General features: G+C 43.7%; 2 protein-coding genes across 3 annotated transcripts; one reads left to right on the top strand and one right to left on the bottom strand.

Moving 5' to 3' along the window:
- The first annotated feature begins 1,067 nt into the window (after nucleotides 1–1,067).
- Nucleotides 1,068–8,851, top strand: SNF8 (SNF8 subunit of ESCRT-II). Of its 2 annotated transcripts, XM_074224208.1 has the most exons (8): nucleotides 1,068–1,173; nucleotides 1,369–1,419; nucleotides 3,143–3,281; nucleotides 3,820–3,924; nucleotides 4,389–4,461; nucleotides 5,339–5,480; nucleotides 6,260–6,334; nucleotides 8,617–8,851. In XM_074224208.1, exons 1-8 carry the CDS (start codon nucleotides 1,120–1,122, stop codon nucleotides 8,752–8,754), a joined length of 777 nt encoding a protein of 258 aa, XP_074080309.1. In that variant the 5' UTR covers nucleotides 1,068–1,119; the 3' UTR covers nucleotides 8,755–8,851. The 2 variants fall into 2 exon arrangements, with proteins under 2 accessions (XP_074080309.1, XP_074080310.1); XM_074224209.1 differs by lacking the exons at nucleotides 1,068–1,173; nucleotides 1,369–1,419 and adding an exon at nucleotides 1,558–2,023.
- Nucleotides 2,722–23,440, bottom strand: UBE2Z (ubiquitin conjugating enzyme E2 Z). Its single transcript, XM_074224207.1, has 7 exons — nucleotides 23,112–23,440; nucleotides 21,490–21,562; nucleotides 19,947–20,134; nucleotides 17,499–17,610; nucleotides 15,756–15,868; nucleotides 13,744–13,834; nucleotides 2,722–11,975 (listed from the first exon to the last, which is right to left on the bottom strand). Exons 1-7 carry the CDS (start codon nucleotides 23,423–23,425, stop codon nucleotides 11,805–11,807), a joined length of 1,062 nt encoding a protein of 353 aa, XP_074080308.1. The 5' UTR covers nucleotides 23,426–23,440; the 3' UTR covers nucleotides 2,722–11,804.
- Between the last annotated feature and the right edge of the window lie 1,391 nt (nucleotides 23,441–24,831).

Genomic DNA, 24,831 nt, shown 5'->3' with positions numbered 1-24,831 from the left:
CTTAATAATTACCTAGCAGTGTGCTCTTGGGCAAGCCACTTAACTCCATTTGCCTTACAAAAACCTAAAACAAAAAAAAAACAGAGTACAATTTGGTTCAAACTTCCTTTCATGATATTGTCTGTCAAATAATGTTTCAACCAAACCTAAGTTATTTTGTCTTTTACCCAACTATGCCTTCTTCAAACTCTGCCTTTTGCCAAGACTTCCACCATACTTGGATTGAACTCCCCCAACTCTGGTATCTCCTATTCCAAGAATCCTTCCCAGACACTCCCCGAGGCCCACTGAAATGTGAAAGTCCTTCTTCTGTCTGGCTCCTCACCCGGGCCTTTGTTATCGCCTCCTCTCTTGTGACACTGTTACCACCAGACAGTTTTTATCTTTCCTTGCATTACATAGTAAGATCCTAGCCAGTAGCTTTATTTCTTTGTAGCCTAAATTTTTAGTCAGTTTTTTCCCAGTTGTGTCTGATTCCATCCGGGGTTTTCTTGGCAAAGACACCGGAGTGCTTTGCAGTTTTCTTCTTCACTTTTTACAAATGACAAAAATGTGATAAAATAAAGTGACTGGCCCCGGGTCACAGCTAGGAAGTGCGGGAAGATGCACTGGAGCTCAAGTCTTCCTTATTGCAGGCCAGGCGCCCTATTACGTCATCTAGCCCCTCCCTTCCCCCCCTCTCCTTAGAGCCTTGCAAACTAATTCTATAATTCCGGAGTGAAAGAATCTGGGTTCAATCCTAGTGCTTCCTCTTTGGCCTTGGACAAGTCTTTTCACTTCCTTGGACCTCAGTTTCTTCATCTATAAAATAAGGGGGGTGGGGCCGGATGCCTCTAACTCCCGCCAGTTCACGACCTCCATATTGTTGAATGAATGAACAGATGAGTCAAGGAAAGGCTAAAACAGCACGTGGAGCTCATCGTACAGGAAAAGGGTAAGGCTAGTGCTCGCGGGTTTGCGCGGAAAGACAAACTCGCCGACATCAACCGGCGAGGGGGAGTGACAAGCGCCCCCGGATGCCGGAAGTTGCGCGCCTTCTCTTCCGGCGCAGAGCGATGACGCACAGAGCGGGCGCTTCCTGGTTGAGCGGAGACGGCCGGGGGCCGGCGGGCGGGCGGGATGCACCGCCGCGGGGTGGGCGCTGGCGCCATCGCCAAGAAGAAATTGGCCGAGGTGATTCCCCCGGGCCTTCCGGGAGCCGAGCTCCCCGTTGGTGCTCCTGTCCCCGAAGCCAGACGCCGCCCCGGCTCCCCCGGGCCGCGCCGGGCCACCCCTCCCTCAGGCCGGTGCCCGTGACCCCAGGCCGGGAGGACCCCCGCACCCCAACCCCCCCACTCCCAGGCTCATCCCAATGTTGTTCTCCCGCAGGCCAAGTATAAGGAACGGGGCACGGTCCTGGCGGAAGATCAGCTGGCCCAGGTGAGCGGGATCCCGGCGTTTGGAGCAGGAGGGGCCGGCCGAGGAGCAGGCCCTTGGTCCAGCCGCTGACTTTGCGCTTGGGGCGCTTTCCGCTACTTTCTACAGGAGAGGATGCTGCTACGTGCCGAGTAGCTGGAGAGTTCCGGGGCCAGGCTGTTACTTTCCTCCAGCCAACTTCCCAGAAGGAGACTCAGGGCAGCTAGCTGGCTCAGTGGACAGAGCCCTCAGAAGGACCTGAGTTCAGATTCGGCCTCATATTAGCTGTGTGATCCTGGGCAAATCACTTTACTCCTAATGTCTCCTGCCCCCCCCCCCCCAAAAAAAAGGGGGTAACTCTCTGTATACGCTTACTACTTGTCCTGGAGCTCAACCTTTAAAATTAGAGAAGTATCTGACAGAATATCCAGATTCTAAAATACTTGGTCAAGTCTTAAAATCAACCTGAGTATATACCTCAGTTTTCATTATCATTATTCATCATTCATTTTCTCATTATGAGGATTGTAAAGAAGTCCAGGGACTTTGAACTAGGACAGCTAGGTGGCACAGTGAATAGAGCATCAGTCCTGAATTCAGACGTAGCCTCAGATATTTGACTCTAGCGGTAAGACCCTGGGCAAGTCACTTCACCCTGATTGTCCATATCCGGGGCTATCTCCAGTCATTCTTATTCATATCTGGCCACTGGACCCAGGTGGCTCTGTAGGAGAAAGAGGCTAGTGACTTAGCACAATATCCCTTCACTCAAATCCAATTCACTTGCTTGTCATGACAATTCTACCTGATATCATGGCCTTCTATGAGAATGAAGGACAAGTGGCAATTAGGTGGCGCAGTAGATAAGAGTACTGGCCCTGGAGACAGGAGGACCTAAGTTCATTTGTGGCCTCAGATACCTTGGGCAAGTCACCTAACCCCATTGCCTTGCAAAAAAAAAAGAATGAAAACAGCTACAAGGAGGAAGGAAGGAGATAATATTGAGGGGTGGCAAAATTTGTAAATTTCCTAATAATAAGGTAAGAACATTATTAAAATGACAGATATACAACATATACACAGGGTTATCCACAAAAATATCATGAACCCTGAAGGTCAGAGATACTGTAACATAGGTGAAACAAAAACTATTTCTAATCTTTATAAGCTATCATTTATATATGAATTAAGGTTTGCAAAGTACTTAACATGTTACTCTTTGCCGCTATCAAATTCTTTTATAAAGGAGATGACAGATGTAAATCAATTAAAATTGCTAAACATCATGGTTCAGAAAGAAACATACCAATTTACTTTGGGGAGGAGATAAGTTAAGGGAATAAACCAGTGATTGCTGCTAACAGGACAAAAGGTACAGGAGAAAAGTATGTATAATACAAAACATTTATTCTCAAATTATTTTTATATGGCCTTAGAAAGCAATCAAAAATACCTTTACTCCGTAGCTCGTGCCAAAATTTAGTGTTTCCCCTGACTTACCAATTAATAGTGGAAAATCATATATCTAAAAATGTTTTTTGCCAATCAAATCTCAACAAACCAGAGGCTTATTTCTTCCTATAACAGGAATTAAAAAAAAAGGAAGAGAAAGAGAGGTAAGAGAGATAAGATAGATACCTCTAGGAACTTTCAGTCTTCCCTCTACCTCTGAGCCAAGGATCCAATACTGTCTCCTGTCTGTTGCTTAACTGAGATGTCCTTCACATTCCCCTTTTCCCTTCTACAGATGTCAAAACAACTGGACATGTTTAAGACCAACTTGGAAGAATTTGCCAGTAAACACAAGCAAGAAATTCGGAAGAATCCTCAGTTCCGGTTGCAGTTCCAGGATATGTGTGCCACCATTGGGGTTGATCCCTTGGCCTGTAAGGCATTATCCCTAGAGGTCTCACTACACCTCATAATTTCAGGAAATAGAAGTATCTGTTAGTGGTCATTAATTTAAATAACTCCATAGGGAGAAACTGAGGCACTCCAAAGACCTTTCCCTGGCCTGAAGAAACTGTCAGTTTGATAGAGAAAAAAAATAAGACTGTGGTTTAGAGTTGGTAGGTTGCTTTCATTACTATTTATGGACTAACATAAGATTGTTTTAATATCATCCCTTTAATACTCTTCCTTCCAGGTCAGCTTTTCTATCAGTCTAGCTTTGTATGCTCACAGAAGGCAAACTCATTTTTACACATGATTGAGCCATATAGAATTAGAAAGGGACACATACTGTGTTCATGCAGTACATCCCAAGCCAAGTGGAAATGGTTTTTTACTTTGCTTACCTAATAATGGGGGCCACCATATAAGAGTTTGAAGGGTTACTGAGTAAAGGCGTGAGCAAGACTTGGAGAATTTTGAGGAGAGGGTTGTAGAGTAGCAGCATAACCTTGGCTTTTCTGCTTCCTTTAGCTGGAAAAGGATTTTGGTCTGAGATGCTGGGCGTTGGAGACTTTTATTATGAGCTGGGTGTTCAGATTATTGAAGTGTGCCTGGCACTGAAGCATCGGAATGGAGGTGAGAACTCTGGTGGGAAAAAAGAGGTGACCAAGCAATGAGTTCTTAGGTTATTTTGCTTCTCAGATTCATCTCATCCATGACCCTACTGATCAGTTCTTTTAGAAACTGTTTTGAAGGTTTAATCAATCCATTTTAATTGATCATGACAAATCTCCACATCTAAGGATATGGGATAACATTTTTGCTCTTCGTGGCCTTTTGTCAATCTGATCTTAAATTGTTGAGAAGAGACCTAAGATATAGATGAAGTCCTGTGAGCTTCAAAAATGCCTCAGTCTTATTGGCTGTAATGGTTCATATTATCTATCCATGGTTGGTTATTGGAGTGGGGGAGAAGGCAAAAGGAATTTGGTAACTTAAGGGATACTTTTAGGCCCAAATTCAGTAACTGAGTGACTCCTGTGAATGGTTGTTGCTTATACATGGATTTTCTCCTGATTTGTACCACCCTATCCCATTAGGTCTGATCACTCTGGAGGAACTACACCAGCAGGTGTTGAAGGGAAGGGGCAAGTTTGCTCAGGATGTCAGCCAGTAGGTATTTTCTTCCATTCCTTTGGGGATGAGGTTAGAATTCTTTAGAGATCAAATAAACTCACCTTGGTTCAGGTCCAGTCTTACCTAGAGAGCAGTTTGAGAATAGCTTTGCTATTCTGGCAAAGGAGATCAGGATAGATACAAAGAAAAAGAAATTAGCATGTCACATGAGATGTTGCCCTGAGACAAGTGTTTTTAATCTTTTTTTATATTGGTTCTTTGGCATTCTGATGAAACCTATTGACCTTTTTTAGAAAAATGTTTTTAAAATTAATAAAATGTATGGGATAACAAAGGAGGCCAACCATATTAGAAAAAGAGTTAAAAAATATTTTTAAAAACATAAGTCTGTGATACCCAGTTTAAGACCCCCTTGACTTAAGGTATTCTTTACTTGACTTTGCGGGAGGATAAGAGGTTGATTGTGTATTTTATATAGTGATATATGGTGGGTTCCCAAGGAGCTAGTATGAGAGCATGGAACAGTTAGAACTTCAGAAAATAAGGATAAAGGATTGCTAATCATATATACTATTCAGACACACCGCTAATTGAATATGAATGAAGAGTGTTTGAATGGATGAGGTTCAAGCAGCTCTTATAACAACAGTTCTGAGGGATTCAAGTAAGCACACCAGCAGCCTCCTTGACTGGTCAAAGATAGCTTTTTTCCTGGGCTGGAGGAAGGAATGGAGATAGAAGTTTGTATTCTTTGCTAAATGGGGTTACATGATTCCACCTCTCTAGGCCTGGATTATTCTAAATCAACTGGATTTACTTCATGCTTTCACAGTAGCAAATGATTGGCAGTGGAGGCACAGGACAGCTAGTCTTGTCATTCAAGTGCCTTTGAATCACTTTTCCCCTACCTCAGAGATGACCTCATCCGGGCTATCAAGAAACTGAAAGCTCTGGGCACTGGCTTCAGCATCATTCCTGTGGGTGGCACTTACCTGGTTCAGTCAGTCCCAGCTGAGCTCAATATGGATCACACTGTGGTGCTGCAGCTTGCAGAGGTACTCTTCCCTCCCTCCCCCCAGCTCCTGCAGGGAGATAGAGGTCAAAGGAGACCACCCCAAATATGTCAAGTCCCCCATTTCTCCTTCTGTTCCTCCCCACTCATCAGGTTTGTTAATCAAGTGTCAGTTACTCAGGTTACAGAGTCTGGACCTGGCCCTCTCCCTGAATGAGACTTCCTCCACATTCCTCTACAATTTTTTAGGAGAGCCTTCTAGAGCATGAGAGGTGTGACTTAGCTAGGACCACACAGCCTGTAGCATCAGGGACAGGATCAAACCTCGGTTTTGTTTAAAGCAGCAAGGCAACCTAATCAGACTGCCTCAAACTGTACAGAGAAAACACTTTATGGTCAGACCTGGTGTTTATTTGCAACCCTGGGCCTTAATGTCCTTATCTGTAAAATGAAGGAATTGGATTCTGTAAGCCACTAGTCCTTTCTAAATTTTCATATTATATATTTTTAGTGATAAACTACTTATACTAGCTAAGAGGCAAAGATTTTTTGTGTGTGAAACAGATGAGACTGAAACCAGCCATCTGAATGGTCTTTCCAGTTTTTCCCCTTAAAAAATTGTAGAAAGTAGAAATACAATTGGCCATTCTAACTCCCAGAACAAAACTAGGCAACATTTTATCAAACATCCTACTCTTCTTCCTGGGACTTGACCTTTCTAACTCTGTAATAAACTCAATTCATTCTACAGCCTTGGGTTATGGCCAGTTAGGGGAAGGCAGACAGTTCCTGCTGATTGGTCTGTGTTCTTTCTCCCTCCAGAAAAATGGTTATGTGACTGTTAGTGAAATCAAAGCAAGTCTCAAATGGGAGACAGAGAGAGCTCGGCAAGTGCTGGTAAGTGTGCTTGTGATGGTTAGGAGAAATGGGGCTCAGATGTGCTAGACAGAATTCATCCCTTTAGTTTTGAGAAGAGGTAGCAACAGGGTCCTGAGCCTTAGGTATTGTCCATTAGCCCTCCCTTTTTTTTTTTAAGTTTTTTTTGCAAGGCAGTGGGGTTAAGTGACTTGCCCAAGACCACACAGCTAGGTAATTATTAAGTGTCTGAGGGCAGATTTGAACTCAAGTACTTTTGACTCCAGGGTCAGTGCTCTATCCACTGAGCCAACTAGCCACCCCCTTAGCCCCCTTTCTTAATAGAATTCATTCTGTCTTCATTAATAGTGTTAATCCTAATATTTCTCCAAGGTAGGGATTCTTAACCTGTTGCCTATGAATGGTTTTTAAGTAATTTGACAACTATTTCAATAGAATTTCTTTATATATATTTGTGTGTGTTTGCCTTTAAAAATTACATTCTAAGAAAGGATATTAGGCTTCACCAGATTGCCAGAGGGCCATGGCATAAAAAAGGTTAAGAATTGTTGCTCCAAGGAAGTAAATAGGGACTCTCCTTTCCTGGGTTAGGGTTATTATATAACCTGCACTATCTACAGGAAGGTAGGTTGCTATGGGGGTCCTTTCTTGGTCCTTGAGAACCCTAACCCTAGGAGAACCATCACATCACATTTCCTATATTTTCTGAGTGTGTGTGTGTGTGTGTGTGTGTGTGTGTGTTGGAAGACTTACTTAAAAGTGAAGGGAATTAATATATATCATTACACAGCACTGGTATTAGTTTAGAGATGTGTAATAAAATTTTATATCATGTCTTGGGTTTTAGTCTCTATGCCTAATTAGCTGGCTGATTTTGACAAGCTAATTAACTAACATTCATGGGGTCCAGAGAGAAATGTGAACAGTATGATCTCAAGGTCCAACTCCAGGATTTATGATCCTCCCACTTTTCCTTTCTCTTTTACAAGCAATGTATCACTTTTGTTGTTGTTTGGTTTTTGCAAGGCAATGGGGTTAAGTGACTTGCTCAAGGTCACACAACCAGAAAAATTTTAAGTGTGAGGCTGGATTTGAACTCAGGTCCTCCTGACTCCAGGGCCAGTGCTCTATTCACTACACCACCTAGCTGCCCCTCAGTATATCACTTTTTAACTTTTCAGAGCACTTTCAACACATCTTTTGGTATAGTAGAAAGATCTGGATTCAAATCTTAATTCTGCCTCTTATGTAGCTGGGCAAGTCATTTTCCCACATGCTTTAGTGTTTTCATCTATAACCTAGGAGATGGCCATGATACATATTTATACTATCTACTTCACAAAGTTGTTGTGAGGAAAGCCCATTGTAAACCTCCAAGTACAATACAAATACCAACTAGCTCATTCCTACCCCCAGCAAGACAGAAGAGAAAGTGAAGTGGTTGAGGACAGAAATTATTCCAGTTTTGCTGATAAACAAGATTGACTTGCTCTATGATCTCAGGCAACTTAATATTGTCCCATCACTTTCCAATATCTCATGCTAAAACCAGACTTAATTTCCCTCCCAAATTCCAGGAAGTTAAGACTAAATTTTCTCTGTATTTTGGTTAAGGAACAAAGCCAAGCAGGTAATTTCAAACCATGTAGAAAGTAGGTGGAAGGTAGAGATGAGTGAAGTGAAAACTCCACTGAGGCAAAAAAATGGGTTTCAGGATTCATTTTGATTGTTGCTCTTTCCTGCACTGTCTCTAGAGACTGCTCCCAGCTCACTCCTCTTATAATCAGCCCTTGCAAAACCTCAGACCTTATATCTTGTCAAATCTGCACCTGAACACTTCCCCACTGTAACATCTAGACAAGTGATCACCAACCACCACCTGAAAACCTCCAGGAATGAGGAACCTACTTCTACCCTAAGAAGTTCATTCCACCAGATCTAATAGTTGTTCCAAAGTTTTTTCATTATATAAAATGAAATTTTCTTTCTGCAACTTCTAGCTCTTGGAGTCTAGCAGAGAGGCATCTAATTTTTCTTCATGTCTGCCCTCCAAATTCTTGAAGACAGCTTTGTCCATCTTCCCTCCCTCTGTTGTCCACAGATTCTTCAAATGAGCCATAGTCTCCCACCATCCTCACCTCCCTGATTGCCCTCTTCTGGGACATTACCTAGAACACAATATTCTGTGTTCTGACCAGGGTAGGCCTTCCTCCTCCCCCTTTTCTAGATTGTATTTCTCATGATGCACTGCTACGCCTCTAAAACCTATCTTTTTCATACAAACTTTTCAATTCTATCCCCAGGAACATCTACTGAAAGAAGGACTGGCCTGGCTTGACCTGCAGGCTCCAGGGGAAGCACATTACTGGCTACCAGCTCTCTTCACAGACCTGTATTCCCAGGAAATCACAGCTGAGGAAGCCAGGGAGGCCCTCCCCTGACTCTAAGGAGAAAAAGACCAATGGGAAGAGTAGAGTAAAACAGGGCAAGATCTACCAGGAACCTGAACAATAAACATTTTTGTAAGAAAAGTCCAAAGTTGCCTCTTCCTCAATGATTTTTTAATACCTATGTTTTTTTCATTGATGAAAACATCCTTGTAACCATTATCACCCCTGTCACTTTTATATTTTTTTGTTTTTCAAAACACTATTATTCTAACAGTAATTGTGGAAGAGTTGGGGCAAAAAAATGGAAACTGAGGCCCACAAGTGTGGGGACAAAGTTCTAGTAAATTCTTAGATGGATTGAGCCTAGGAATCAGAATCTGTCTCCCAGCCCACTCTTTAAGTACTCTGTAAACAGCTGTAGGAATGCAAACCATAAGCAAGTCTTTTTTTACCAACTTCATGAATGCTCATTGATTTGCCAAATCAAATTCCCTCCTATCCCGTTTACAACTCTACTTTGAACCAACAATCCAAATCCCCAGGAAAGGCCTGAGAAACTCAAATGCTTTTATTCCTTCTTCTTGAAGGGAAGATAAGCATTTTGCCCAAGAGGCAGCAGAGCTTAAAGAGAAGCTGGATGGCTTTTTGCTCCCCTGGAGTCTTCACAGAACAGTTTCTTCATTTAGCACAGGTGTTATTAAATAATAAAGATGTGATGCTAAAATATCACCCTAAAGTAGTTCTGGATTCTCTTAGATCAGGACTGTTGGGGGGACAGGAATGTCATTTAGGCAAATAATCTTTTCCTTTACTAGTCTCCCACTCCCTCCATATGTTTCAGTTTTCTTCATCTTCAGATAAATTCTTTTCTTCAAGGAGTACATTCACAAGATAGCTGCCAACTGGGTTACTTTCAGACCCTCCCCCTTCTTAATCTGTCCTCTAAGAACAATAATCAACCAATTTAATGAATTTCTGCATTATCTTCAGAGAAGTCAATCTATATTATGGATCCCCTTTGCCATGTAACCTAAAATTCCAGTTCAACTTTATTCTCTGTACTCTACTCATGTGCCTGGCAATAACCCAAGGACTAGGTACCATGCTTGTTTGAGATGGTCCTAATGGCCCCTTTCATACCCACAGCAACCTCCTTCTGCCAAAACAAACTTTATTGCACAAAAAATCATTTATGTACAGTCAGATATAAAGATGTCTCTTTGAGTGACTTCTGTGCATATATTTTCTCAACTCAAGAGCATAAAAGTTGGGCCACAATGCCAGAGGTGATCTGCTCATGGCATGATCAGGGAGAGGATTGTCGCTTGGAAGTAGAAACACTTAAATGGCAGAAGGACAACACTGCATCTATAGACCAAGAACACTCATCCACAACCCTATGTCTGCTCCAACAGGGAGTTTGGGGACTGGGTCTAGTGCTCATCCCAGACCTATGCTTCTGGATAGACTAGCAGCCTTTTAACTTGTTTTGAGTGGAGTAACAACCATCTTGACTAATGGCTGCCTATGGTTCTCTTCCTACTCCCTAAGTCTGTTTTACCCTGTTTGTTTCCTGTCCTGTATCTCTTCCAAAGAATTCTCCCCCTGTTGCCCAATAAGCTCCATCCCCACAATGGTTAAGTGTTTAGGTTAAATATAGTTCTAGGTTATTCTGAACCTCAGATCTAAAGTATATGTTATCTGATTCATGAGGCAGAGACCCTTTAAACTCTGATCTCTCTCTCCCACAGAATCCAGTCATTCTCCCTCACAGGTAGTTAGGATGCTGACCCAAGCCTTAAGAGTTAGCTAAACAGCTGTGTGGATGATGCCCCAAAGGGGAAACATAATACAGTAGGAGGCTTGGGGCAGAGCCAAAATAGGGAGGAGAGGAGATGCCCAGCAACTTAGTGCTTACAGCATATCTTTCTCTGTTAACCAGACAGAAGGATCCTTGCAGCTAAATAAAGCTAGGGAGAGAGAGAGCTAGCCCTGCAAGCATCCACCTGAGCCAGCGGATGAGTTCTCCTCTAATGAGTCTCCTGCCAAGAGTCAACATTTGGCAGCGTGCACAGCCCAGAACAAAAGCCTCCAGTCTTAGTCCTGTTTCCCCTCTGCTACTGGCCACCACTGGCTTCCCCCAGGTCCCAAAGTACTGTGAAGTTGTGAGGGAACCATAACCTGGAGTGCAAACACCAAGGAGAATATCGGGACAATCCACTCCAAAAGAATGTCAATCCCCATGTCACTCCAAAGAAAGAATACCCTTGCTTGGATGAGAATTCAGAAGAACCCGTTCCCTCACAATGGTTCTAACCCCAAATGGACAGCAGCTGCCAGTGTTGAGGACTTTTCCATAAGAATCAGTGATTGTGGGAACAAATAGTATTTTCAGTTTCCATGGCGCCTGCGCTGGATTTGCAAAGACCTTTTGTTAGTCTCAATCAAATCTCCATCTAATGGCAGCAGAAGGGAGAAGGAAAGAGGCAGGAGAGAAAGGTGCTTGGGTGCTAGGTAAAGCTTTCTGACCAGTAGCCCAGACTCCACCACTGTTCCTTCTCTTTGGTCTGTCTAGAACAGTGACTATAAATTAGGGAAAACGAAACTATGATGGCAGACAGGAAATGAGGTCCAGGAGGTTACACTAGGCTGGGCTGGGTTAAGCAAGGGAAAGCCCAGCTTCAAGACTGAAAGACAGACACCTAGACAACCACCTGGACTGGTCATATGACACCCTCCCCTCTACCCTCCCTCCCCATTCCCTTGACCTTGCCCTCCCCTCCTGGTATCCCCACTATTCTGGGCAACCCCCTCTAGGAGTTGCAGTCTTTGCCTTCTATCCCCAACAAACTGCCCCAATGGAAATGTCCGTCAGTTTTTTGCCAGAGAACCGTGCTCCAGGCTCTCCTGTATCAGTACCTTGGGTTTGGCCCTAGGTATGGGATGAAAATGGTCCTTGGTACCAGGATGCCAAGAAGGTTGCAAACAACAGCCCACTCTCCCCTGGGGTCTGAGTATCCTTGGTTCTTGCCTCAGGCAGGATGTTGTTGGGGCTGGAGGGAGATGTGGTGCCGTTCCATCCCAGGGATGGGTGGGGGCCTCTAGGCCCTTGAGCTCCCCTGTGTGTCTGTCTCTGTTTCAGATGAACTGCTATCTGAGTCTATGTCAGCACTGTCCTGCTGGTGTTTCTCCTGCACCTTCAGACGAATTGCCCCAAGACGAGTCAGAAGAGACTGGTAGTCAAAGTGGCCTCGTTTCTCCCCAAAAGGATCCTGAGGGAAGAGAGAAAAGGAAAAAGACAGAGTTCATATCAGAGACAATAGTGGGATCTTACAGAAGCTAGAATAATTCCCCAGGAGCTTCTCTCCCTGAAGAAGGCCACAGATAGCAAAGGACTGCAAACAAGAAAAAAAACTTTTTCATTTAAGGTTTAAGAAAGTTTTCTCAAAGTTTTGAAGCCTACTCCCCCACCCCCTCCCTTCCCTGGGATATTTGGTTGATATATATATATACATATTTAAATGACTTTACTTTCCCAAATGCAGACCTACAAACAACTTGGGGGAAAGGCCTAAAAAGAGAATGCATTGGAATTGCATAATCATCTTTAGAGAATTCACGTGCAGAGCACAGTTCCCTAGGAAAATCAGAATAACTGATTTTTTCAAGCTTATCTAGTTATTAAAATGCTTAAAACTAGCCACTGGAAAAAAAGTTTCTCTCTATATATTTGTAGACCTCCCAACCCAGTCCTTGCAAAGACTCATCCTCTTCCATATACAGATACCTTCTGCCTTTATTTATTACTCTACGTCAGGAATCACAAACCATTTTATATTAATTTCAAAGTCTACTCCAGAGGATGAGAAAGGGTGGACACAGGGGGACCAAGTCAGGAGACAGAAGCTTACCGCACATAAAGAGGAAGATTTGGAATGCTGGTGAGATAGGATAGAATGCAGGTATCCACTAACAAGTGACCAATTAGGGACTTGCTACTGACATCATACCAAAAGCTATTCAATCACTTCTGGCAGCTCCTCTCAAATACCCACTCCCCATCTTACTTTCCATTATGGTTTTCTATAGCTACTCCCCAGAGTCATATCCCTAAAGCCTCCACTCTATACCTGATTGGAAGCCATCAATTTTCCAAACTTTGTTTCCTTCAGACTTCAGCTGCATTACCATTCACTCCCTTCCCCTCAGTTGCTGGTTCTCTCTATAATTTTCTCAATGCCTGAGGCAATTCTCTAAGCTTATAAAGTTGGAGAGGAGATAAAGGAATGAAATCATAGTTTATTCAACAAATGTTTTCCTCTAAGCATTGATACTGGAATTGCTGAGCAACAGAAGTTACAGCTTCTGATGTAAAATATGCTGGGGACATATCTCTTCAGGATGCAGTAGAAATGGGAATAGGAAGCAATACAGTCCTAATACACAATGACACTTGAACCCTGGAGCAAGTGAAAGGCAACATTTTTCTAAGAGCTGCACCTTAGCCAATAGAATATCTGATATTTCTAATACATGGGCATGTTTCACATTATCCCAATCTTCCTGATCTCTCCACTAGTGAGGACAAATGGAAGGAAGAAATTTATCCAAGCAGTCACCAGAGGCTCTGAAAGCTAGGAAAAGGCCTTAGCAAGCATCAAATCTACCCCATCCTCAGCCAAGGACCAACCACAACCCCTTAGAGATGAGGAATTTTTCAGGGAAGCATTTCAAATGCCCTCTCAGTCATTTACATGTCTATTGCTGAGTACTTCTATTCATTTATCACAATTTTTCTCTTTAAGGAATTTCTTCACCATCAAAGAACCAACAATCAAATATTTCTTCAAACACTTGAATTGGGTTATATAGTCCCTCCTTCCAGGCCTTCTCTCCCAAAGTCCTTTTACTTCTCCAACCTTTTCATTAAGCAGGGGAGACTGATGCCATCCCTGTTTTTCAGTACACTCCTTCCCTCCCTCCAGTTCGGTTGTGCCCCAATTCCCACCCTACCCCCCAAGGCCCAGAGATCTGTTCTACCTGCATTGTCTGGCCCTGAAGGTGTAGTCGGTCTTTGCACACCACCTCATAGAAGTCATAATACTCCATAAAGGACTTTTCCATCACACCCCTGGAAGGCAAAGGTGAACACAAGGTCATAGGCTTGACAAATGATAAAAGGACGGATTCCATGCCCACAACAGTGCAGAGTCAACATTTAACTTCCCATGCAGTGTGGTCATTAAATTGACTTCAATCATGAACAGCATAAAAATTTGAACTTAATCTGTTTTCTTTCTTCCAATTTTTTTTACTTAATCTGTTTTCAATTGCCCACCCTAAGCTTATTCACTATAACCTCTGCTTTCAAAACTGAATATTAGTTTCTGAATATATCCCTTCCCCCTTTGCTGCAAATTATTCCTTGTAATTCAGAATAGAAAAAAAAGCAGCTCAGCAAAGTCAGCAATACATCACCTAAGTCTGAGAGTAAATATGATATTCCAAACTCCTCATCTTCCCATTTCTGCGAAGATGTTTACCCCTTTCACAAAGATCCACGCCCCCTCCCCCTCACTGAAAGTTTCCTTGATTGAAAGTCCCTCATCTTAGATCATTTTCCCCCTATAATATGCCAACATTTACAAATAGCCTGCATGCTATTTTCCTGCTTTTATATTGCTTTTCAATTGTTCCTGAATGAATACTTTTTTTTTAGGGGTTTTTTTTTTTGCATGAATGAATACTTTTCATTCATCCATTCCAATTTAATTCAACAAGCATTTACTAAGCACCTACTATATATATATATATATTATATATATATATATATATATATAGTATATATATAGTATATATATAGTATATATATAGTATATATATAGTATATATATAGCTTATATATATATATATACATATATATGTATATATATATATATATATAAAAGCTGTCAGAAATACAAAAAAAAATTATCCTTGCTTTCAAAGAGCTTTTTTTTTTCTATGATCCACACATTTCCAGAGAAGTTGCCCCAGGAATGGAGTCTTCAAGAAAGTTAAGGACTCTTTAAGAGATTGGTGAAGATGGAGCACATTCTAGGTACAAAGGCCAGGCAAAGAGGCAGAAGAGGTGCTCAAGTGGGAACACCAAGCAGACTTCCAAAAGCAGGAGTCCTACTCTCCTTGATACTGCCAGTCCTCGTGCACACCCTCATCACCTCCTGGGTTGCAATAGGCTGCTGGTCATCCCCTTGTTCACTAAATTTCAGCAGCTCCCTCTATTTAGTCTGCAGGATCAAATCTGGTTTGGCTTTTAAAAAATCCTTTATAACTTAGCCTTTTGGACCTTTCTAGTCTCTTACCACTTCACTCCTTTTCTACTTACTCTACAATCCAAGTATGCTCCTATCATGGACTGAATTTTTCCTGGCTGTCCCTCCTATCTCCCTCCCCTAGCTTCAAGTCCTAGGTAAAAATCTCACCTTCCACAAAAGATTTTTTCTCAGCCTTCCTTAATGTTAATGCCTTTCCTTCTAGACTGTAGCTGCTGTTAAATTGTATATGTATATGACTCTTCATGACCTCACTGGAAGTCTTCTTGGCAAAGATATTAGTTTGACATTTCCTTCTCCAGATCATTTTACAGATGAGAAAACTGAGGCAAACAAGTTAAGTAATTTGCCCAGGATCACACAGCTAGTAAGAATCTGAGACAGATCTGAACTCAGGAAAATGAATCTTCCTGACTCCAGGTCTGGCTCTCTAACCATTTCACCACCTAAATGCTCTCTGAGATTATCTCCAATTAATCCTAAATCTATCTTGCTTGTTTGTCTGGTTATCTCCCCCCATTAGACTGAACTCCTTAAGAAGAGAGACTGTTCTTTGCCTTTTTTCATATCCTCAGCAATTAGACTGGTGTCAGGCACATAGTAGTTCCTTAATAAATGGTCGGTGACTTTAATTTTCCTCTCCTATGCCTGATACAAGAAAGCTCTGCATACTAAGGACCCACTCCTCAGTCTCTCTTAGGTACTCTCTTTGTCACAGACCTCAGCGGCTCCGGGCAAGGACATTTTCCCTCCAGCATATCACAGACTGCCACTCGGATGGTCTCATGCCGGATACACTCATTGTAATTTTTGCTGTCTCCTGGGTGTCTCTCCTGTGGTCAAAGACAAATGGCAATGATACTCAAGGTGCTTGTACCAAACAACAAAAGTTTAGGATGAAGAAGGAAACACTGTAAGTTAGGATCAGATGAAGAAAGAAGGAGGTAGGTTGCATTCTTACCCTATAAAAGCCACAAACTTTACCATTGTTACTAAGCTCCCTAACAATGGACTATGCAGAAACCCAACAAAGATTCTTTGGTCACCTTGGGCTCCAATTTCAGATTGAAGACCTGCTAGATAAAGGCTGGATAGGGATTAATTCAGAGCATTTTGGGTCAATAGATCAAGAAAAAAGGACAAACGAAGTTGACCTAACCCAGTGCCCAAAGGACACAGAGGGAATTTCCCCTAGGCTACAATGTTAAGAAGTTTCTTGCTTGTTCTCTGCCATATTTTCAAGATCTATTACTGGATATGGACAGTGATGCCCATTCAAACAAGTACTAATTTTTAATATGATTTTCTTCAATTGAAGGAAAAATCAATGGAAAAAAGCCAACCAAAGACCAGTCAGAAAGTTTCATCTGGTAGCCTGGGTAGATATGGAAGCCCAGAATGCTACAGGGAGTAGAAGCGCAAAAGTTTTCTTCCCATAACTCTTACACTATGGCCTCCAAACAGTTGCAACTAATAACGATGGAGTCCATTTCACAATTTTCTTCCTCTAAAATCAGAAACATCAAAATAATTTTGGGTAGAATGGTGTTATCTAGAAGAGGAGGTATCTCTGTGTCTGGGGTTAGGGAATGAATTTTGTTTCATTCTTTTTTTTTTTTTTTTTTTTGGTTTTTGCAAGGCAGATGGGGTTAAGTGGCTTGCCCAAGGCCACACAGTTAGGTAATTATTATTAAGTGTCTGAGACCGGATTTGAACCCAGGTACTCCTGACTCCAGGGCTGGTGCTTTATCCACTGCACCACCTAGCTGCCCCTGTTTCATTCTTAAATAGCCCATAGTCTAGGAATCCTCTTTAATTTGGATGATATTAATTCAAGTAGCTTGGAAGTGAATTAAACTCTTTAAATAATATAATTTGGTTTGTCATCTTTTAGGCATGTTATCTGACCCTGTTTTTGGTGGTAATAAATAACACAGTTGTACAGTGTAGATACACTCACTCTTATCCTTGTTAATGATCTTTTTAGTTCTATAAGAAATAAAGTTACTTCAAAGGTTCAAAAGAAAGGAACTAACAAATCCTAGGGAATAACAAAAGCTTGTGCTTGGGGTAGGATAGACATGAATCCACTGGGCATAATCAGTCATTCCCCAAAGATTCTAAACTAATCTTCTAAATGCCTTTACTAAAGTTAACATTTACCTAGGATTAGTATAAGGTACATTACACAGATCTCATCACTATCATACTTACTAATGAATATTTAAGTCTCTTCACTGATAAAGAACTAAAAACTTGTTGTCAGTTCCTCTTTTCTTGTTTATAATTTGTTTAATATGACAACTGACCCTCTTTTCTACTGTAATTATACCTACTCTTCCAAGGAGGCAGCAGACAACATTATGAAATCAGAAGACAAAAAGACCCTCCCCCCTTAAGGTTTCAAATGCCATAAAGCTCATTAAAAGTAGTCAAGGTTTCCCACTTGAAAGGCTGGCTTACCTGTTCAAAGCCAGGTTCATTGTGGTAGGGGTTTTCAGTCATTAGTGACTGGATGGAGATAAGCACGGAGGAGATACTCTGGGCTGGACTCCAGGCAGGGCCAGTCCAAGTACTGAAAAACATAGCAAAGGGGGGAGGGGGGGGAGAGGGTAAGGCTAAGAAAGATGGGGATGGTTCCTTCAGGCCAATTCAAAAGTACTTGGGCCTGGCAGCAAGACCATTAATGACTCAATCTTTCTCTTTCACTATTAACAATCTGGAATCTCCCAGCCTCCATCTTACCCCAATTAAAAAAGAAGTCGATCTCCAGGCCAAGAAGCAGGTCAAAAGTATAAAAGGGGAGAAACCAGGCAGATTTTTTACCTAATTAAGGGGATCTAACTTAACAGAAGTCACAGAAGGAAAGACTAACTTGAAAATATGGTCAATTAAAAAATGCCTCCAAGGATACTCAATGCCAAAGTTAGCATGATGATGATGATACTGATGTTTGTCCTTCATTTTCGAAGAAGATCATGAAATCAGGGAAGTGATACTATGACAAGCACTTGATTTGGATTTGAGTGAGGGAAGCTGTGCTAAGTCACCAGCCTGACTTTCTCCTCCAGAGCCTTCTATGTCCAATGGTCAGATATGGATCAGGATGACTGGAGATACACCTGGATTCAAGGGTCAAGTGATTTGCCCAAGGCCCTGCTAGAAAGTGTCTGAGGCTAAATTCGAACTTCAGTCCTCCTGACCTCAAGTGCTTTACCCATTGTGCCACCTAGCTGCCTGATTAAAGTTAGCAAATATTTTTCAGAATACTTAGGAAAGGAATCACATAAGAATGGATATTTTTTTTTTTTGTTTGAGTTTGCAACAAGGTTGATAGACCCAAAAACACAAGCACATCTGGGTTCCTACTCCACACTTGGAACCTAGGCAGTATCAGATATGAGGTTTGTAGAACCACAGAAAGCAATGAGAAAAGAGAAGAGATTTCAACGTACAAGAGCATTTTTCTAATTGGAAGGGAAGAACTAAGGGAACCTGGCTGGACTAGGCAACAATTAAATCTGTGTGATCACAACCGGAAATGAGAGCAGAAACATAAGAAATATTTGCTATGGCCTGACAAGGCAAAGAAGGTGCTGAGGGTGGGGCACAATGGGGCAAGTTTCATGACCACTTTCCTTTCCCTGTCATACTTATGGGAAAAAAATGATTCCCCCCATTAGCCTTACCAAAACTTCTGATTTCAAAAGCTACCCTGCCCCACCCTCCACCAATACTGCTCTCATTCTTGACTCTCAGTTTGGTAATCCCATTTCAAAACCATTTTCAATCCCTGGTCTTTATATACCAAGAGACTCATGAGCTTGGAACAAGCTTCCATGATTAAATGTTTCTGCTCAATAAATAAATCAGAAAAAAAAAAATCTCATCATAATAATACAATTAACTCCTGAACATAATGGGAGTTTTCTACTTTGTGGGTTCTCTTTAACAAATTTGCAGTCTCAGGTTGGTCTCTCTCCAGATTCTACAACTTCTAGTCATCCTGAAATCTATCCTTTTCCTTACCCTGGCTTTGCTGTCATTTGATGTCAGCTCATGGAATGTTTGCATTGGCCTAAGCAAAACAAAACCAGGAAGTAATATCTATATTACATTTGTGGGAAAGTGATTCTAAATAAATGATTTTTTGATTACTTATTATGAATTATCTTTTCCATTTGCACAGGTAACAGAGAGCTTAATTATTTTTATTGTTATTTTTTTTATCATAATAGGTATCTTTAAACCCTCCCTCTTCTATACCACTCTGAGTCTCTGAAGGGTTTTAAAAAAATGGGACTTGCCACTGGACCAATACTCCGGGGCTCCCGAGTTCAGCTGCCATACAGAGGTGGATCTGGTTTCAAGTCTCAGGAAGGAATGAAGAGACAAACAGACACAATTTTCCTACTCTCCTGATTCCCTTCAAAGTTCTTTCTATCTGCAAGCAAGGCAAAAAAGATCTAGAACTGGGAGGAACCTCAGATATCATCTAATCCAACACCCATATTTTCTGATGAAGAAACTGAGGCCCATGGAGGTTAAATGACTTCCAAGACATGCAGGTAGAAAGCATCAGAGGCAGGATTTGAACCTAGGTGTTCTGAATCCAAAGTCAGATTTTATTTACACAACATCCTTCTGCATTTCTAACCTTCTCAGGGCAAGAGGACTCTACATTGGGAAATGAGATTAGAACTGCCAATAGCCAAACAGCAAGATGAGCCCAGAATTTTTATGTGCTTGGTTGAGATCTGACATGGTTCCAATCCCAGATGCAACTTTTTACCCAACATGAAAAAAAAATTACAGTCATCTAATGAGAGAGGCAGAATAGATACCCACAGCCTAAAATAGCCTGCAAGAGTCTCTGGCTCCCAACTCAGCTAATTGGAAGTCTCCTCTTACCCCAGAATACTCAGGCAGACTTTCCCATTGCGGTAGAAGTTGGGGTTAAACCTCACTGTGTTATTGCCCGTTGTCATCAGTTTGACCCGTGGTGGGTGGATAGGATAATCTGGAGGACAGCGAAACACGAACAAGAAGAAACCCCCTTCATAAGGAGTGTCAAATGGGCCTGTGATCAATGCATGAATCTGCAAAACAAAAGCCCATCTTGCGCACCATCTCAAAACTGTGTGGCAGTGCCCCCCCACCACAAACCCTCCCATGCCCATGCCACTGCACATGCCAGAGGACAGGGCCCCTTAAATTCTTGTAACCCCCTCCTATACCCTCCCCACATGGAATAGACCCCCCTCCCCGTTCTCATTTTCAAAACTTCCCAGGAAGTAATAAATTTCCTGATCAGATAGAAATTCAACCTAGAACTTTTAACAAAATTCTATTTCATTTCCCTGAAGCAGGGTGAATGAAAGAGAGGGAGTGGATGTTTCAACAAGTCAGTAATAGATTTGGTGGTAAGGTAGTTGGCTAAATCATTAATTTCCTCTTTTGTTGATCAAATGGGAAGAAAAGGGGAGATGTAAAGATGAAGAACCATACAGTGCATTATTTAGCTGGGTCTTCAAAGGACCAAGCAATTACCTTTGATCTCAAAAACAGGGATTTCTATAGTCTACAGTCATTTTAATTAATAGCCAATTTCTCCTTCCCTGGAGGTGGGAACTTGAATTTACATCAACATACTTTTAGATTAGAAAAACTTAGATATGTTACTAACATTCAAAGGCATCTGTTGAGAATTTGGAAACCTAGGGGAGGATACTTTAACACTTTGAACTGAACCCCCACACTGCCCAGGTAGCCCCCAAAAACCACACCCCCCAGCACCATCTTGAATTGCAAACTCAGCTGGCCTGAACCCAGCACAAATTCTGGGACCTGGAGGGTAATGTAGTTAATATCCCTGGGATTTTACTAGGGACAAGGTATGCCAGTAAAAACATTTTAAACCACATTAAAGACAAAAAATATCAATTTAAAAGCCAAGCTTATTCAAAGTAACTACGACCATACTAACAATTTACAGGCTATATTTTTGCTTCGGGCAACATGAAAGAAGAGGTGTGCTCTTTAAGGAACTCATTTCTGCCTGACACAGGTTTAGGTATGAACCTACTTACAAGGGTGGGGCTAGGTATGGCAGAGAAGTGTCTACAAGCCTGGGGATTTTAGACTTAGATTCACTAAGGTCTGGGGTATCTTTTTTCAAACCAGGGGCTGTTTTACTTTTGTAGCCCCAATACTGAGTATAATTATGTTGCATTCAGCAAGGGACTGCATAAATATTTACTGCTGCTGATACTGAAGGAGTCAGTATAGCAAACCAGGTATTATTAATGGTAACCTAGTCAAGACCGTAAACACAGCCATAATCTAGGCAGAGACTGATCCCCAATCCTCCCTGGACTTGATAGAAAAGATTTATCTATCTGAAAGTCATGAGAAAAAGAACGCTGCACTCATCCCCCCTGATGGAATCACCTACCTTAGTCATGTCAAGGGGATCAGGCACAACAAACATTCCCGGTGGAGGCTCCTTATAAATGGACATGATGTCCCTGTATAACAACAAAGGGGAAGTAGGGGTAAAGATGGGAAAGCCCTTGAGTGAAGCAGTTGCTGTTATCAATGGGGAGAGGAGTCAGATCTAAGTGTGTGGTACCACAAGTGTTTGTGTGGCTCACAGGCCAGGGATTCTGGAGTTGGATACATGGGAAGGAAGCTGAAATCCAAGTGTTATCAAAAGGGGTGTTATTTCATGAGGGAGAGGTAGGAAGAAGGAAAATGGGAGGTTGCAATGGCATCAGTGTGAAAAACATCTATTAACATGACAATTCATTTACTGCACATCCCCAAAATTTCCAGATGCATAAGAAAAATCAGGATGAATTGTAAATAAAATGTCACCAACTAGAAAGTAAATTGTAAAGAAATGCAACTAATTCCACAAGATGTACAAGAAAATTACCATGTTACTTTACAACAAAAATGTGTAGAAGGGAATCTTCCTAGGAGGTGGGGTGAGGGATGAGGTTATACATAGTCTTCTGTCCCAAAAACAGACCAATGAAACGAAACACAGAGATTTATCTTTAAGAAGAAATTGGAGTCGGGGGAAGTGTTCTTCTGAGGTTACTGGGAGTTTATACATTAGAAAGATTAAATGTGAGGACCTCTAAAAATGACTCCCTGAGTCCAAAAGGAGAGGCCATTAATTGACTGTTAGAGCCAGAGTGAAACACCCCTGGTGATATGTGTCCAAATGGGAAAGAATTTAGTCTAAATGGGATAGATAACTAGGTAAACGGTAGCTCTAGATTTGATTCAGAAGTTACAAAAGTTAGGAGAGAAGGTTTCATCGGGGGAGTAAAATGTCTATGTGGCATCAACTTATAAGATACTAAGTCTAGGGAATATGAATCTTTGGCTACAAGGGCTAGAGCTGGTGAGGAAAGGATGAAGGGAGAAGGGATCTCCTAACAGGGCAAAAAGTTTCAGGACTGGAGGCTGTCCTCTAGGAACAAAGGCAGGGGAAAGATGGGTGGCCTTTTTCTATGGTTATATACCTGCTGAAAGGGAATTGAAGATCCAGGAAAAAAAAAGAAAAGTATGGGATGGGGTAGGGCTAAGGGACAGAAGGGAGGGGAAAGGGGGTGAAGAGAAGAAAAGGGAATGGGGAAGGGAGGGGTGCTGGGGGGAGAAGAGAGTGGAAGGAAGGGGAGGGGAGATGCGGGGAAGGATGGGAGGAGACGTGAAGGGAGGAAAAGAAGGGAGGGCTATGGGGAGGAAAGAGGGGAGACGGGAGAAGGGAGAGGAGTGAAGGGAGGCGGGGTAGGAGGAAAGAAAGGGAGGTGAGGGGAGAAGAGCTGGGTGAAAAGTTTGGACAGGAAAGAGTTGGGGCAGGAAACGGGGGGCGATTTTGGAAAGAGAAAAAAGAAGCGGGAGAATTGGGGGGCTGAGAACTGAAGGGGGAGGCTGAAAGGGCGGGGCGGGGAAGAGGGAGGATCGGAAGCGGGGAGCCTGGGCGGGGGCCGGGCCGGGCCGGGCCGGCGGGCGGGGAGCGGCGGCTGCGGCGGGCCGGGCCGGGCCGGGCCGGGCCGCACTCACCGCTTGATCCGCAGCAGGCACTGCGGCGCGGCGCGCTCGCTGTCCCAGTCCGAGCTCAGCGTCGGGTCCCAGAAGGCCGAGTGACTGAGCAGCGCGGCCCCGTGGGCAGCGGCCGAGGGCGGGAGCCCGGGCAGCGGGGCCAGGCCTCCCCCCGGCCCGCCGGTGCCGCCCGCCGCCGCCGCCGCCGCCCACACGTCGGGGAGGAAGGGCGGCCCGAAGCCGCCGCCGCCGCCGCCGCCGCCCGCGCCCGGGCCCGGGGTCCCCGCAGCCTCGGCCCCGGCGGTCGCCGCCTCCTCGGTCGGACTCTCCGCCATCGCCGCGCCGCTTCCGGGACTCCACGCCAACGAGTCGGCCGGCCAGAGCGGCCGCTCCCCGCGCCCCCGCCCCCGCACCACCGAGAGCCGGGCCAGAGTGTCCCAGCCTCCGCCTCCCCGGCCCGGCCCGCAGGCTCCGCCCAGCCCAACCAGCGAGAGGCGCGGGGCCAGAGTGTCCGCCCCGGGTCCTCCAGGACGGGCGGGGCGCGGGGAGGCTGCGGTGATGGAGGGCCCCGTGTCCGGGGGGGGGGGGGGGGGGGGGGGGGGGGGCCGCGGACCGGCCTGTGGCGCCCTCCCGGGCCTCGGCCTCCATGGATGCAAAAATGCGGCCGTTGGATAAATTATCCCCAAGGGCCCTTCCGGCAGTGGGAAAAGGGGGGAGAATGGCGGGTCTGGAATCCACTTCCCCGCCCCATCCTGCCCGTACACCGCCCTGGTCTAAGTGGGCTGGGGCCTTATCCGCAGTGGCAGGATGAGGACCTGAGGTCTAGCAATATGGGGGGTCCTAGGTCTCTCTAAGTGGCAGGATGAGGACCTGAGGTCTAGCAATATGGGGGGTCCTAGGTCTCTAAGTGGCAGGATGAAGACCTGAGGTCTAGCAATATGGGGGGTCCTAGGTCTCTAAGTGGCAGGATGAAGACCTGAGGTCTAGCAATATGGGGGGTCCTAGGTCTCTCTAAGTGGCAGGATGAGGACCTGAGGTCTAGCAATATGGGGGGTCCTAGGTCTCTAAGTGGCAGGATGAAGACCTGAGGTCTAGCAATATGGGGGGTCCTAGGTCTCTCTAAGTGGCAGGATGAGGACCTGAGGTCTAGCAATATGGGGGGTCCTAGGTCTCTAAGTGGCAGGATGAAGACCTGAGGTCTAGCAATATGGGGGGTCCTAGGTCTCTCTAAGTGGCAGGATGAGGACCTGAGGTCTAGCAATATGGGGGGTCCTAGGTCTCTCTAAGTGGCAGGATGAGGACCTGAGGTCTAGCAATATGGGGGGTCCTAGGTCTCTAAGTGGCAGGATGAAGACCTGAGGTCTAGCAATATGGGGGGTCCTAGGTCTCTCTAAGTGGCAGGATGAGGACCTGAGGTCTAGCAATATGGGGGGTCCTAGGTCTCTCTAAGTGGCAGGATGAGGACCTGAGGTCTAGCAATATGGGGGGTCCTAGGTCTCTCTAAGTGGCAGGATGAAAATCTGAAGTCTAGGAGTCTGGGGATGGGAGGGGTATCTTTGGGCCTTTCTGGGACACCGCTGCCCTTTCCCTTTGTAGCATCTCCATTCATCCTCTTAGCTTAGGAATGCTCACTCTTAAAAATAATATTAAAAATAATAGCTCATTATTTGCAAAGTGCCTTAACCAATCTTCACTATTGCTCTCCTAAGTAAAGGAAGTGACCAACGTTATTCTCCTAAAG

This window comes from Macrotis lagotis, chromosome 2, assembly GCF_037893015.1.
Source record: "Macrotis lagotis isolate mMagLag1 chromosome 2, bilby.v1.9.chrom.fasta, whole genome shotgun sequence".
NCBI classification, from domain to species: domain Eukaryota; kingdom Metazoa; phylum Chordata; class Mammalia; order Peramelemorphia; family Peramelidae; genus Macrotis; species Macrotis lagotis.
This window is presented reverse-complemented; position numbering and strand designations above follow the sequence as displayed.